Source organism: Lagopus leucura, unplaced genomic scaffold (assembly GCF_019238085.1).
Source record: "Lagopus leucura isolate 7727_CA_CO unplaced genomic scaffold, USGS_WTPT01 Super-Scaffold_100009, whole genome shotgun sequence".
In the NCBI taxonomy this organism is placed as follows: Eukaryota; Metazoa; Chordata; class Aves; order Galliformes; family Phasianidae; genus Lagopus; species Lagopus leucura.
In genome coordinates, this window is record NW_024962266.1 from 17958325 (window position 1) to 17975559 (window position 17235).

The 17235-nt window shown below is 39.1% G+C and overlaps 1 protein-coding gene across 2 annotated transcripts in view; it reads right to left on the reverse strand.

Moving 5' to 3' along the window:
* Positions 1–15104, reverse strand: part of PTGFR (prostaglandin F receptor) — a 19775-nt gene extending 4671 nt beyond the window's left edge. The window contains exons 1-2 of one of the 2 annotated variants that reach the window (XM_042873867.1): positions 15049–15104; positions 13490–14016 (exon numbers count right to left, since the gene is read on the reverse strand). In XM_042873867.1, the coding sequence (XP_042729801.1) occupies positions 13490–13957 (468 nt within the window). In that variant the 5' untranslated portion in view covers positions 13958–14016; positions 15049–15104. Of the gene's footprint in view, positions 1–13168; positions 14017–15048 lie in introns of both variants that reach the window. The other variant, XM_042873866.1, reaches the window with a different exon arrangement.
* Between the last annotated feature and the right edge of the window lie 2131 nt (positions 15105–17235).

Genomic DNA, 17235 nt, shown 5'->3' on the forward strand with positions numbered 1-17235 from the left:
AAGGGATAACTAATGCCATCATAAAGCAATATACCAACTTTTTGATGATCTGTGAGGCTGAGAATTCTATATAGGCCTAGAGTAAGAATCTCAGTCCAGCTAAGTATTTTTATCCTAAAACACAGAATAGCAGCAGTGACAGAGACAGCTCCACCATTTCATCTCTGGATATAAACTGAAATAAATCCACTTCTCTAAACAGTCTGCACTGCTCAGGGAGCTCTTTTGTACATAAGACAACAAGTAAGAAGGCTTCAGGCATATGAAACCAATAGCACACCAACAGAGGACAAGGAGAAGAACATAGACTGAGTTCATTATAAATCATTACTATCACACTTCAATATTCATCCTTATTTAATTTTAAATTCAAATCATTTTGAAATCATAAACAGTTAGAAGGCCTCATGCACTACCATCCCTTAAAGTTCTCATATTAATCAAAACCTCAGTCTGTTTTTGCTGCATAGGTATGAGAAAGTCATGTCACAACTGGCAGAAGTCTCCAGAGATTGCTACAGTGATTACTTACGGGAGCAAGACCTTCTCTGAAGGCACAGAAGTGTCAGTTTTTTTTCTTGTTTGGCTAATACTGCTCAATAATTAGGCCCAAGCTGAGAAACCAATTTAAAGAACAATGTCCTTTCTTCTTTTCCTGCAGGACTATCAGATTAATATGATTAAGGAATTCTGTTGCCTGTAGCCAGGAAGGAAGAGGGAAATGCAACATGATTGGACTGGATGATCTTGTAGATCTTTTCCAACCTTGATGATTCTATGATTGTATCCTATCTGGTTTGACCTATACAACTTATTTTAACAGCCATTCAAATTCAGCAGCATGACTCAAAAAATGAATCCCCAGCTGGTAAATAAGAAATGTAACTCATGACATTTTCTAAAATATTTAGTAGTATGAAAATCCAGAAAGTATTTTGCTGAGTTACACAATGCTTATATGGATACAGCTGTAATATGTCTCCCTGGCTTTTGAAAAAATGGAAGTACTACTTGATATAGCCAATACAATTCAAATGTTCTTTAGGAAAATAACTCTAAAAGCATTAGTTAAAAACACTGACTTTTTAAACAAAGTTTCTCTGACTCATGTACTGGTTTGAATTACGACCAAAGAGCTCCCTGTACCCCAAAATAAATACACACAAGTCCAAACTTGTGTCAAGCACAAACTTGACACAATGCATTAAACTTCTCCATTATTTTTTCCAATTTTAGGTTTCACTACAAATAAAGCTTACTTTTCAAAATCCAAAATGTCACATGAAAAAGTTTTAAAACATTTTCAAATTGTTGACTTCTGCAACTGCATCTTTCATTTAGCATTAGAGAATTGTCATTTTCCTTAGCACAGAGCTCAGTGCAAGAAAATGGAAAGAAAAACAAAACAAAACAAAACAAAAAAAGCAGCTAGCTCCAGAGCTTCACACCACTCTCCAAATATAAACAGCATGTCTTTAATTTCCCTTCCAATTGGATCTCAATTAGATAAGAATAACTAACAAGCTAAATGGCAGTGCTGATCAGTTGCATTCCTGTTAAGCCTGAAGGACAGTCAGTCAAAACAAGAAGCAGACTCTAAAGCTAGTTAGGAAATAAGGCAAACTTTAGTATTACTTTGATGCATTTCAGCTTGTAAACTCTAAAAACAGGTTCTATCCTTATCCTTCAGGAAACCAGATAAAAAGCCCATCACCAAAAGATTGGTATGGAAAGAGCAGACAGGCAAATTCTGTTGTTTGCAAACAAATATCAGAAATTCTCTCCCACTGCAGGTCAACCTTTAGTCTCCATTTCTTTGTAGGAGACTCACAGACCTTCTCAAACTTCTTTTTTAGGATTCCATTGAAAGAATTTATGAGAATTTCCATCAAGGTAAGTCCACGCTTTTTCCAGTATTTGCAGAGTTGTTATATTTTGTCACTGTCATGGGTGCCTATGTTGAATCCAACATGCAAATCCCCTCCTTCTAAACCACACTGGACACAGGGTAGCATTCCATGCTCTCTATGGATACAAAAAATATACATCTATTTCATTTTTTTAAAACTTCTGGAAGTTTTTGAAACTGCCATTGTTCAAGTGCACTTCAAAGAAGTTGCAGTTTGCTGTAGGTAAGATCTGATTAGAAGACAATAATTTATAATATTCTCTATAATATTCTCTAAAGACAAACTAAGAAAATAAATGCAAAGGAGAGGAGGAGAGAGAGTAGGAAATCAAAATTCCATGTACATTTGATGTACAACTTTGTATCACCTAAAAACAGGAAGAAACATTGACAGCAGATTGCATATACAGTTTCATAAATACTGCAGTATACCAACTGAGTATTTGTTGCAACAAAGCTGAGTATGCTTCATTTTATTTTTGCCTCCATGTGTAAAGTTTTGCAGACTCAGCTCTTCACAAGCAGAAGTTAAATAAGGGATTCTCCTTTTCTGCCGTATATTCTGTAAAAAAATATGCCATTTTCAATTAATAATGGGTCCACTGGCTCACTATTCAGCTCAGGGAAAATCTGTGTCTGCTTCTTGAAATCAAGTTCCAATCTGTCACACATAAATCAAGAAAGGTGACAACTACCTGCCATGTTATACATCCTTAACAATTCCTATTTATTTAGTATTCCGTTAAACTCAGTCCAAGACATCTTCCCTGCCAGTGCCACAATCCTCTGTGGGAAAGACAGGACACAAACAAGGAGGAGACAGAACCTGAAAAGATTTGGACCAGAGGTAGCTGAAGTTGCAAAACCATCTGTGGCTGCTTATTTAGCCTCCGTGTGCTCCATATATTTACCATCTCTAGCACAGAGCTATGCAAGCCTTTTAGGTATTGTAAAGGAAAGTACACTCAGAGCTCAGAACCTGCTTCAGCAGTGGGGGATGGATTAGATTATCTTCAGAGATCCCTTCCAATCCCTACGATTCTGTCATTCTGCAAAACATAATGCAACATTTTGTACGAAGCCTGTGAACATAATTTCAAATCTTTCTTTCTCAAACTCAGTTGATCCTATATAATCAGGTAATTCTTCAAAAGTCAATGACACTGCCTCATGAATGTGAGCATCTCTTCTTCTGGCAAGATCAAAACCACCCTTGAAAATTGGTAGGTCTGACCTCACCGCAACTAAACACCAAAGGACCGCAGCCTGGCAGCATACAGACATCACCTGACCTTGCCTGATAACTACTCCTCACTGAGGCCAATCAGCTCTTCTTGGCTTTCTGCTCTCCTCAAGCAGGCTCAGGTCTGCAGAGGACTTACAGTCTATTGCGCTCTATTACTGTGCCACAAGAGCCAGGGGGATATGTTCACCATCTGTGTTTTTACAGCTCCAGGCAAAATATTTATGCATGGCAATATACTTTCTGAACAAACATTTAGAAGCATCATTTGAAATGACATTTTTATGTATGCAAGAATTTATCAAAATTACTGAACAAAATGTAGAGTACCATAACTTTATACTCACCATTTATATCTTTTAAATCTGGCATTATCATGCTCTGTAAGGCAGAAATGCAATGTTTTTGGTGTGCACATACTAGCAAACACTAGCTAAAACTAAAACCAGAGATTTTATTTTCTGTCAGCTTTCCACTTGAAGAGTACCTACAATAACCTATATTCGTCTTGGCCTTGAACAAAACATTCCAGGTCGTTTCTCTTTGTTTCTTCAAAAGAATCCAGATTTTTTCAATATTAGACTGATGGTCTTTTTTCCCTTCTCTTCTCTCCCCCAAAATTACCCATACTTTTGTTCAGCTAACTGACAATATAATTACTCTAGCAGCTTAATTGATTAACTTACTTGAACTGAAAGAACAATGGATACGGATAGAGAAGAGTTTAGCATTGAAAACAGTAGATGACTCACTTCATACTGAAAATGCATAGACTGTGTTGCTGCCTAACAAGGCATACAGCAAAAATCTTTTGCATGGAAAATTAATTTTACAGATAAAATGAAAATATTTTTTACCCAATGCTGAAACTTTAAGAACAACTGTGAGATCTCTCAGGACCAGAAAACAATAGAGTATTTATAAGGATCATCCTGAGAAACACAATATAGCAAAGTAAGTGTTTAAAGATGTATGAGCTATACATATTCAGGATCCATCCCCTCTTCCAAGAGAGACAGCTGGGAAAACCTTCATAGCCAGGAATTAGTATATCACTTCTTTTGTATTGGATTTGCTTGCACACTTTCACAGTCACTTGGAAAATAATCACATCTTTAATTGATTAAATAAATACTCTCACTGATTTACACAGAAGCAATATAACTTCACTGACTAATACAAATGCCCAAATAAAGAATCACAAGAAACACACAATACTGGGAGGAGTGAAACAACTGTGAGAATGAAGAAAAAACAGACTATATACAGGCAATCTGGAAGAGGACAAAGGAGCTGCAAAGGTCCATAACTATACAACGAACTCAGCATTTACTGTTATGCAAGAGATCAAATGAATGCCTTAGAAATAGACTGCCTTTCCAATTACCATCACATTCATGCTGCTTCATTACTAAAGTTATCCTTGACTGGATTTACACATATGAGGAAAGATGCAATATAGATTCAGCACCTACTACCAACCAGAGGCAAACCTCTCACTTCTCCAAGAGCAGAAAAATGTGATCCTATAAAAGCTGCAGGAATTGCTTGTCAGGTTGTCATGTTTGTCATTCTCTCAGATTTGATAAATCTAGGCTGAATTCTCCAAGGATTTCTTGCAGTAATCACTCCTTAACTTCAGAGGAATGGCACATATATGCAGGCTTTCAAGGCAGATACAACTGAAGTAATAGATACCCATACACAGTAGAAGCAGGAAAAAAAGGGAGAAGAATTCCACTCTGAGTATGTCATGACACATAGTAGCCTCTTCATCTCTTCTAGAATGCAGATGGCATTGATGTGCAACATGCCCACAAGGCCTAAAGTAATGACAGATCTAAAAAAAGTGATGAACCTATTATCTATCGAAGGGGTCAGACCACCTATTTAATGTTCTGAGAAACCATAGCCCTGATTACTTGAGCATAGGGAAAAAAAAGTTAATTTGTAGTTATATTTTACATGTGTTTATGTTCATCATACATACAATTATATAGTAAAGAAAAATGAGAACATTTTAAAATATGGACAGAAATACCAGTTACTTCATGTTATCTGATTTGCTGTATTTACAGATCTGGCTGGAGGAAAAGAAAGGTGTGAAGCATTCCCTTACTAAAGTAACTTATTCTATATATCACGTGGGTGTACTCAGAAGCTATGAACTGAACTACCAGAGTTAATAAATTTAAATTACATTTACAAAATTGGAATATTTAATTTAAAATATTTTTATTTCTGAGGTTGGCAAATAAATTAGAAGGGACTGCTATGCAGTTGGACGACCTTTTAGGTAGAGAAGAAACTAAAAATCAAATCTCCACTTAAGACTGATTTATTTCTTAGTGCTTCTGCAAACCCACACTTCTGGTAAACATAAGTGACTATTACATAGATTCGCTTTTATTTCTAATACACTACCACACTAACACACTGTAGATCATACAACAAATTGCTATCACCTGTATGCACTGTTTCAACACAATTTCATGCAGTCAGGAAGATGGGAGTGCTGGCAGCACACAGGTCTGAGATGGCAAGTTGAAGATCACACATTAACTTCTTGTTCTCCAATGAGAATGTAGTTCTTGGTTTCTGGCAGTTTAGTATTGAGGCACTATTCAGCTTCCTATAGGCAATCATGCAGAAACAGTTCCGATGCTGAAACCTGCAGTTTGACACACACAGGTCTTCACACAGCTCAATAAGAGGAGCTCCTAAGAAAAAAGCTTACTCTCCACCTCTCTCCCGCTCTGTCTGCAGTAGATAAGAAGTATCCTTCAGCAAGAGGTGGTGTGCCTACAGCACAACTCAGGTTCTACTCAGCTATTTAATCTCATCCAATATGAGAATGAATCTGAAAAAATAAACTGCATTTACCAAAAATTCACCGTAACTGTTGTGTAATGTCATTTTGGCAATGTTCTGCTACCTGATCATTATGATTTCTAAGAGCAACATTCACAAATCCCAGTATGGTGATGTGCTCCTGTTCTGCTCCACACTGCACATGCACACAATAAGCAGAACCTCTCCTTCCTGCAGGAGTTTATAACCCAAGTAAACAGCTGTAATTCCTCAATTCCTGATTATTTAAATGTAAAGTTTAAGTCTTAAAAGCAGATGAAACAAGAATGAAAAGAACTGAATTAGAATTGCTCCACTTTAAACAGACTATTTCCCAGAGGTGAAACCAAAGTATTCTCTCAGACACTAACAGATTCTGCACTACTGAGATAAGTAACTTCTGCTAAAAAGTAGTATTTTTCATAGAGATTATAAATAAGAATTAACACCATAATAGCACAGTGATTATCTTACAAATATATGAACGTGTATTCCACACAGAAGTCTGTCCTGTAAAACCTGGTAAGTTTCTGGAGTTACTCCATGTGGGTGTATTTGTCCGTGAGACTTTTCCATGAGAAGTTTACCATTTAAAGGCTTCTGATAGACAGAAAAAAGATCTTTCCTAAAATAACAATCCAAAAATGGTTATGCAGTGTATGACATTTTCCAAAAACGGTTATGCACTGCACAATATTTTCAAGCAAAAAAGGCCCGAATAAGTGTCATACCTAGGAAACAGGGAGAGTCCACTCCTATCAAGCAAAACTGGAAAGCACCTCTATATCTTTCTGTATCTATCACAGCATGCCAGTTGAACAAAGGAGAGGAGGTTAAAGAGTGTAACTTAGTTTAGGTTTTCAGAATACGAATGGTAACTTCAAAACTGAAAAAAAAATAATCAAAATTTTCTGTGATAGCCACTGACATCTATCTGGAATTAAATATTGTTTCAATTTATAGACTATCATGGCTTAATTTAATAGTTAAAATTCAAATTTAAAAATCAAGTGGCAAGCAATTTTGAAAGAAAAGTGAAGTAGCACATTATTTTGAAAATGCAGTGTTTTCACATGGTTGAAATTCTGCCTCTTAATCTATCCAAAGCAAAGTCAATGCATCCTGATGGCACTGCATTTTCAGAAAAAGGCTTTACATAAGTTTTTCTAAACAGCACACGTAAACATAAATAACAAAAACTATAATTATGCTTCTTCCAGTCTTTACTGATAGAGGACAACCTGTCAGCCTCAGATCTTCTTTCCTTCCTGGTTCCCATCCCTACCGCAGGACAACATGTTGACTACTGTTCATTTCTTCTTTACTGTTGAGAACTGCTCAACTGCCTGCCTCCTGTGAGAGGGAGGCAAACATTTACATTTGCATTACAAACAGCCACATTTAATAGAGACTTTCTAAGTAGTCTATGATAAACTAAGTCCTGGCCCACAGTAAAAAACATTTTTAAAAAATGAATCATATTTCTCAAAAAGGCAAAGACATTAAGAGCTCTACAAACTGCAAAAGGTGAAAACATGAACAGAATGATTTTGAACACTATGAGTGTCTTCAAAATTCAATATTATTTTAGGTGGACTTACTCGTTGGAGCATCAGTGTTCTTTTCAATCTCATTAATCTTTAAAGTCTGCAATTTATTTCAGCCTACAGTGAACATTAGGAATGGCATAGCAACACTTCAGCAATGCAACCCTGAGTGTCAATTTTGGGTTCCCCATCCCTGGAGGTGCCCAAGACCAGGCTGGATAGGGTACTGGGCAGCCTGATCTTGTGGGGGGCACCCAGCCCATGGCAGGGGGTTGGAGTAGGTCTTTAAGACCCCTTCCAACCTAAGAAATTCCATGATTCTAACATGTCTGTGAAGCAAGCAAGCTCATGCAGGCTGCAGCTTTGACGGGCAGTGGCATTAGCAGTGGCTGTGGCCAAGGAGTCACCCAGGAGAGCCCGGAGGCTGCCCTGCATTCAACTACAAGGGCCCCACTGGTGAGATGTGGACTAGCATCCTGGGACTTATGCCAGCTGCATTTTCCAACTATGAAAATCACCAGCCAGAGAGCACAAGAGAAACTTTTAAGTAACTTAAGTTCTTTAGTAGCCAACAAAACTTGAAGGCAAACAAACAGTGCTAAAAAAGCAATGAGCCCATATAAATGATACCCCTTGTTCCTGTAAGCATACATTAGAACAAAGGAAAATCAGACACCTTATAAAAGAATATGTTAAGACTCTTCAAGTGCAACTTGGGTATAAACTCCTGGCAAAGTGTTGTTGTTCATGTATACATGTGAGTACATATACAAAAACATGAAAATGACATTCACAGAGGATTGCCTGCTACAGAAAAGTGCCTTCTATTATATGCAACAACATGGCCTAGAATTTAGTTACTGTAAACCTGCAATCCACCAACTTCCTTAATCACATACCAGCCGTGAGCTTGCCTCAGTACCTGAAATATCCAGTGGAACAACTGGGTCAGAGGCCAGGGTAAGGATATTGCACTAAGAACCACCCTTCAACACAGCACTTCCCTTTCTCACCTCCTCCAGCAGTGTTTCCACTGGAGGACCATTAAGACTGGAATTCTGGTTGGTCTGATTCAACAATCTGGAAGCTAAGTGCAGCCCAAGATGCACAAAAAGCAACCATTGAGCCTCTCTGCATTCAGAGGACACCAAGTCAGAGTTCAGGCACAATTAAAATAACAAATTGGAAAGGCAAGGGATGACATGAGAAGTGACTGCTAGAAATTAACTCAGGTAATAAAAATAGCAGCTGAACAAAAGTGGATTTAATTATATGAAATAAACAACTCAAATTTTTCCATAAAAAAGAAAAAGAGAGAAAGAGAGAGAGAGAAAGAGAGAGAAAGAGAGAGAAAGAGAGAGAAAGAGAGAGAATTCAGATAACTGTATGGAAAAAAGATCTTGAGAAGAATAATTTAAACGTAACAATATTTTTTGCATGCTAAGACGTGTTTCACGTATGAAAAGGGTTAGACTTTTCTCCATATCATAATTTGTTCCTGTAGACAAATTCTCTGTGAAATAAACCCCTCCTGTCCATAATTACAGGAAGTTCACTTTGCTTTCACAGAAATAGAATTTAAAATGTGTCTATCCCTTGAGCCCCAGAGAACCTGATGTACTGAAGTTAGGATCTGCTCAAATGAACATAGCTCCAAAGCCAAGCTGTTTCACGGCAGGCCAACTTTACAAAACAATTTATGTCATCAGCAGTGCTTGTCACAAAATGCTCCAGCTCAGCTATTTGCTTTGAGAATCCAAGCCCTTGGGACCAAATTTATCCAACAAAATTCACATATCCTAAGACAAGCAAGGATAAAAAACGATGAGTTATTATACATAGAAGTCAATGTTACTATCTTCGGAACATATATTCCTGGAATTACCCATCACAAAACGATTTGGATTGTAAGAATAAATGTGCCTCCGTGAATCACTGACCACACAGATTATTGGAAAACTCATGAATTTCACTTGCTCTTTTTTGTCAGTTTCCTCACCCTTTCAGCTCCTCAAAAGAATATAAACGTTTCCCTACAAAGGAATAAGCAGGTTGTAAACTCCCAGCCAACATAACCCTTGCTGTCTATAATTAACAATTACGGAGAAATTTAAGGAATAACAATCCTTAAATGAGAAATTTCTCCTTCCCCTCACTCTCTTACGGAAGGATTCCTACAGAGTTGCAGAGAACTTGAGAAAGTTGCCTATTTTTGAGAAGCAAACAAGATAAAAGAGAGCTTCACAAAAGAAATCAGAAGAAAGTCCCTGTCCAACAGTCCCAGCCAAACTACAGGCTCTGTTTCTGCAAAATGCTACAGATCTCCAGGAGTCTTAAAAGAGAGGTGGTGACAGATTATAATATTATGTATTTTTTGTATACACACCTGTTTTTTGCAAGCTCATTTCCACACTGGGCACTGAGAAGGGTGATGGGTCTAATGCCATTTAAAGGAGATTTTAAGAAAGTACAGTAACATAACTCCACTTAAAAAACAAACAAACAAACAAACATATACATATGTGTGTATACATATATATATATATATATATATGAAAATGCAGCAAAAAGTAAATCTGCTCCAGACTACAATATTGGATAGACTTTTGCTATCCATGCATATATGACGACTGACGTAACACCAGACTAGATTGAAAATAGAAGAAAAATAAACAAAATAAACCCCTGTCAGATGGCGAATCACTTTGAATAAATCCCAACCCCAGTATTTGCAAACCACATGTGGCATAAACTATCTCACCTTCCTCTGCCTTCTCTTCAAAATGTTTGTTTGGTTTCTAATTCCTTTGGTTTAGACAGGGGTGAGTCACTCTCAAATAACATTTTATCATATACACCCCATAGGTCAGAGGGCATAGGCAAAATTCTCAGTTTCAAAGACTAACACTTCTAGATTTCACCTTAAGAAAAAATTAAACAAGCAAATGAATGCAAAACAAATGTAATTAGATATTTTGTCAAATAATTTCATTTATGGATGCCTGAATATATTTATTTCAAGATAAACTTTTGTAAGTATACGCTGCTCAAACTGTGGAATCTAAACCATTAATTTAACAAATTAAAGGCCCTGAGAGGTTTCAGATTTGAAGCAACAATTCACCATAAATCATACACCTCAATAAACTCTGGATCTCTTCATTGCAGCACTTTAACAGTACATTCTTAGCAAAACTTTATTGCACTCAATCTGCATGCTTCACTGCTGTTCAGTGAAGCTTGCTACATTAACACAGTGCTTACAATTCTCTTGGCGATTTCTGAGCAGAATGCTTTCAAAGCTAAGAGAAAGTTGGTAATTTAGATAATTAATTCTGATGTAGTTTCTGCAATCCCAACAGCTCAGTCTACACCAAGGTCTTGCTGCACTTCCCAAACTCTCTGCCTAACCATTAATTGTTCGCTTCCTTGAAACTTACTTCCAGGAACTAAATCCTATCTTACACAGAATTTTTAAACTTCGCATTTCTCACATTTATTTGCTCATAGTGCAAAACTCTTTTCCATACTGATGGGCTGACTTTGGTGATAGTTTGGAGCACCTCAGTTCAAGCAGTGTAGGAGCAAAACACTGAGAGCTCGCAATGCACAGAAAGCATAAGAGTTTTGCACCATGAAATTTATACAGCATCTGATGAATAGACCAGAATTGCTTGTGCATTACCCTCCTATGCAACATATTCTCAAAAACTACCAATACCAAATTTAAGGAAGAAATCAGTCACTATCTCACCAGCTGATGAGACCACCATGCTCTAAAAAGACTATGAAAAAAAATTCCTGCTGGAATAATAATTCATTCTAAACTACAGCCTAGATGACGGTCAATATTTATAAGAAAAGTAGCTCTGTGATTTTATTAAAGATTGTCAACATTTTAAAAAATGGTTTCATAAATGAAAATTGAAAAGTATAAGAAATCACCCAAGCTACCAAGAGCAAACAGAATAGTTGCAACTCAGTGTTCCTTCAAATGCTGGATAAATGAAACACTTCCTCTTTAAATGAAAAATCCATAGCTCTTTTGACAAGCAAAGTAACTGCAGCCTTTAAGGAAAGTTACTTTGTACAAAAATAAATGTCAGAGAAGGATAAATTATTGTTTACCCATGAAAATTAAAGCCACCCTTTCTGTTGTTTTTCTTGGTAACCATTCTTTGTCTTGTCCCAAATGAATTTTTTAAGTGTTGGAAATTACTGGAAGTAAGGTCACTACATGAGCTTGCTGGACTGCTCTGATGACTTTATTTACGCTGCATATTCAGCAATCAGGACACTGACAAAAGCTAACATGAATTTCAACTATGTTGTAGAGCAAGTCTAGAAAAATCAGTAGAGAAGCAGGGGAAATTCTGTCACGGTTGAACACAAGTGGCAGTTTTTGTGCTTTTCAGCAAGGCATAGGCATATCCCTGCATTCTCCCTCATGTCTGTGGCAGCAGGTTAATTGGCTGTTATCTGCCAGATATACCTAGCTGCTGCAGCTGTTGGAATCCTATTTAGAAGCAGTTCAGGTACCTCCACACTATACCAAAGCTGGTGAGAACATGAGAGAGATATGGCTGGATCTCAGATTTAGATTTCTATTTTTGTAAACTCTAACCAAATTCACTCCTTGTTCACGTCAGAGAAAAACTATCAGACACTGTATCTAGGATACAAATTAAGCTTCAATATTAATTGTGGTTAACCTTTCTCACCCTAGCTAAAAATTAAAACAGCTTCAGTTGGGTTTACATCATTAAACACCTTCAAAAAGCCATCATAACACATGAGCCGTCAAATTATTTGCCATATCATAATCCCATTTCCATTGACACCATTCACTGACAGCACACAGTACCCTGAGCACCACCGACTGCTTTGGAAGAGTCACAGCACTTACTAGCACAGAGCCCTGAGTTACAGCCTGCACAGCTAAGAAAGCCCTGAGCACACAGAGCAGCTTTGCTAGAGATCTGTCTGGATTACAAACACAGCTTGATCAGGACTGAACCAAATTTTTACATTAACCTACTGCCAACTGTTTTTTGTTTGGTTTTTTTTTTTACTGCCAGCTGTTTTTTGTTTTTTTTTTACATAACTCTAAAGCAAAGCCCTTAATACCCTGCTAATGGAATGGAGAATTTTTATGTTCTTAACTGTTATCTTCTGTAGCATAGTTCACAAGTAGCAGTAAACTGTAATAGTAACAAAGAACAGGCTAGCATAAATAAAAACTGACAGGAACCACAGTACAGACTAAATAGAATTGCCACTCCAAGATTTCAGTGAATTTTTGAACGAGGTCAATATTTGTTTTAAATTATTCCATTACCCATCTGCTACCACTGTCTGCTTCACGGCACCGGTATTCACGTTCCCTACACATCTTATTTGCTCAGTGTACTTCACTTATGACTAGAGGTAAAGAATAATTAGTAATTTTGATATAGCAGCAAATGTACACACATCACAGGCAACATGCTGTAAAATAAATATATTCAAATATGACTGGAGCTATTGTCGCAGCTAAATCACCTTTAAACCTGGAGATAAAAAATATAAGTTTTATACAGTGACGTGCATTAAAAATTGGCAAACACATTAGGCTCTTACCAGGAATGGACTCCAGCAAATGCAAGAAACACACATTATAGCCAAGAGCTGAATGATCATTTCAAAATGATGCGATCTGCCTTGTCTTTGTTGACTTTTAAATTTGACCCTTAAGAGGGTAATTCCTGTGACAGCATTGCACAAGAATGAAATAGCAAGGGCCAGTAACCCAAGGCAAGAAAAAAGTAAGAGATAAAATCTGTCTTCCCAGTCCTCAACATGTTCTGTTTTATAGAAGCACCAGGTCCTCGATGCTTGAATTTGATAGGCTCTAAACCTAAGAATAGGCAGCAAAGCTATAAGAACAGCAAACAGACATACCATAGTCAACATCATTTTCACATGTTTAGAAGTCATTTTTGTGGAGTGAAATATTGGCTTGGTGACTCCAATGCAACGTTCAACAGCCATCACACTGCCCAGGAAAAGTGGGCACAAACCAAAGAAAACCATGCAGATGCCAAAAACACTGCAAAGAATGTTGGACTGGTTAAACCGAATCCAGTCTTTGTCCGATGCATACACAAACACTGCGATGGCTCCGTTGATGAGGTGGCCAAAGAGATCGGTGATGACCAAGCCACTAGCAAGAAGTAAAAAAGAGGCTTTGGACTTCTGTCTAAATCTCTGATACGCTTTCATGAGAATTGCTATTGCAAGACTGTTGGACAAAATTCCCACTGTCATGAAAATTATTGAAAAGAAAACAGAAATCTTCTTCTCTGTGTGGCAGGTTGTGTTTTTTAAGATTCCAAATGCAGCCAGCCCTGGTGATTTTGAACTGTTCATGGTTAGGGGATGAGAGGCAGTGCTCAACACATTTCAGCAGCCTTGCAAGCAGAAGGCATCTGTAATTTTAAAAGAATAATAATAAGACATACATAGTGTAAAAAGCATACTATTGTTCAAAAGACATTTGAAGCAGAAATCCCATAATGTTTGTCTGTGGTACAAATCTAATTTTCCTGTTCTCTGAGTACTATGATATGGCATCATATTATAGAGCAGCAGCCACAGGATAAAGTAATTATCTGCATGCATTATTTAATACAGGTATTTTACAGTACCTTGATATTTTCTGCAAGTATAATATATAATATACGTAATGTACACATACATCTGATCAGAGAAATAAGTATATTCTTGCGGTTCAACTACGTATATAAACAAACGTTCTTGTAACATACTCTTAGAATGAAAGTATTCACCAACCTGAACGAAGTCAAAAATGAAATACTGGATTGGGAATGTTCTGAGATGATAATCACACTGTTTTTCTTCCCTCACTTTAAGCACTTATTTTCAAAACAATGTCCCAACATCTTCCAAGTCATTCTCCTCTCACAAGCCGATATTTTAAAGCTTTAACGCAACCGGCATTGAAGCCTCCAGAGAATTTGTACCCTTTCTGAACTTGGACTTGAAGCGATCACTTATAGAGTAGCCAATTCTGCGAGTTACTCTACACTTTATCTCTCATCTGAGGACATTCCTGATGGCAAAAACTCCTCATGCAGAAAGAACCAGTAGGCTTTAACAGCGCATAACACAAAGAGTGAAGTGGCTCGGTTACTGAAACAGATCCGATGAAAGCAGCTGAGCCCACGCCAGCGGTACTACAAGCGTTAAGGACTGCCGACGGGGAGCGCAGCCGGCACGAACCCGAACCGAGCACCGTCGTCCGTCCCCCCCACTCCCCACCTCCCTGCCCAGGGCTGCCAGCGCGGCAGCTCCGAGCGCCCAGCACGTGGAGGGCAGCAGTGCCGCGGGAAGCGCAACCGAGCAGCGCCCTTAAGAGCGCGGCGCCTCCGGGGGCGGAGCGCCCCACCACGCCGGGCACAAGTGCCACCGCCGCTCCGCCACCGCCGCCCCCCGCTCACCTCCGTTCCGCCGCGCCGGGAGAGGCGCGGCGGAGCAGCGCGGTCCCCCGCCGGCCTCCGCCACCCGGTCCGCAGCCACCGCCTCCCCCCGGCGACCGCCCGGCGCCGCCCGCCTCCCGTCCGCCTCCGCCTTCTCTCCCGGCCTCCCTCTCCGCCCGTCGCTGCCGGCCCTGGAGAGAACGATATCGGTGGTGCCGCCGACCGGGCGTGCAGCACCTGCCCCAACCCAGCGTCGCCTTTTCCCTTCGGCAATTCGGGCCTCGAAGACGCTGAGCGTAGGCCCTACCTCTATGGCTCGAGACCGAACCCCCCGACCGGAACAGGGAGAGATGCAGGAGAGCATCCCTCGCACACCAGCCCAGAGCAGGTGCTGCCTTGCTGTGCCTGAGTGCAGATGGTGATCTCTGGTAATGGAAGAGCCACAGTGCCTCTTCACACTACAGCATCAGGCAGCAATATCACTTGGTAGGATGAGCTGCTGCCCACGGCATTGCATCTGCAACTGCACAGCTCTTGTGGCAACTGAGAACCTGCATCTGTTAACAGCCAGATGCCACTTTACTGCTCATCACTTCTGCCCAACCACCCCTTCACAGTGGAGAGGGGGCTCAGGAATGGACAGCCCAGGGAATGCTGCATGGGATGCAGATGTGCACATCGCTAGATGCACCCCTTGCACCTAACAGATCACTCAGTGCTAACAGCATTGTGTAGGACATTTCCCCACTGGAGCAACAGGACAACAATATGGCCAGATGAGGGGCTAGTTCTGTGACAAATAAGGCAGAAAGATCAAAGTGTTCCTGGCGTCCCAACAAATATTCAGGTTGAAGTTACAGATAATTTCTTAGTTCACTTTCATCCACCAGTGTGCAGGACTGAGTGGGAATTTTTATTAAAAAAACTCTTACTACAGAAATATGCCTAAATATAAAATGAAATTGAAATGAAATGTAAAATATTACAGAATTTGTCGTAAGAATGATGGAAAACTTGTATTTGCTTACATTGAGAGACAGCATTCATTTATACTACTCGTAGCACTACTTAAAAAGAAAATTTAAAAATGAAAATTCACTAACGTTACAGTTCTGCTTACCTTCATGTTTTGAATATTGTAGATACAATTCACCTCTCCCTAATTCACCAGTGAGGTAATATGGGCCAGCTAAATCCTTTCATTCAAACAGTACCTGAAGTCACATACTAAAAGAATTGGAAGTTCTCTGCACTGACCTTCTTCTGCTTGTCAGATTTAGGCGTCTTATCACACAACCAAAAAAAATGACCATTTTTTCCTGATTGATATCTATAATTTCCCAAAAAGTCTTTTTTTAAAGAACACAGTAAAATATAAAAACATATCAAAACATATTATTGTCATTAAAGTTCAGAGAAAATTGATTTATTTTATGTTTCCTCCTCCAGAAATAAAAGGAGACAGATTTTAACCATAAGCAGCTTGTGCCATGCCTTTCCTTTTTAGCTGGATCTCTTCACCCATCTCCCTCCTGAAATGAGGGGCAGTTCTGCTGGAAAGGAAACAATGAATTCAAGGCCCTGATCCTGGCAGGCAGGAGTTACTGGGCAGCTCAAGCCAAAGAGAAAATTCAGAAGTGTCTCAGCGTGTGGGTTAGAGTACAGAAGAAAAATGCAGGCTTCCTAAGAAAAGCATCAGTCTGCCAAAAGGAGGCAGCATGAAATTTCAGCATGAAATGGTGGAAAAGGATAAGAATTAGTGTTGGGAAAGTAAGTACATAAAGAACCAAGTCTTTTTTTTCAGACAGCAGGCATAGAAGATAGCCCCTGCTTCTGCACACCATGAGGAGGAGAAACTGCCACAGCACAGATTTAAGCATTTTTGTATTGATGAGGATCAGCTTTCCTCGTTCCCTATTACTAATCAAACCGAAACAGTGATCCAGAACTGCTGCATCTCAGCCCCTGCCATTGGTCCTGGGGGAGCTCCTGCATCCCTAGGGAGCAGTCCCTGCCCAAGCTGTATTACAGAGCCACGTTGTAAGGATGGAGAGGAAGGGTCACTGTATTCATAGAATCATACAGGTTGGAAAAGACCACTAGGATCATCCAGTAGAAGCTGTGATACACCTCTTTAAAAATGTGGTCTCGGAATGGTGGGGTTGCTCTGTTTTTGAAGGAAGCAGATAAAATACATGCACTCAGTAT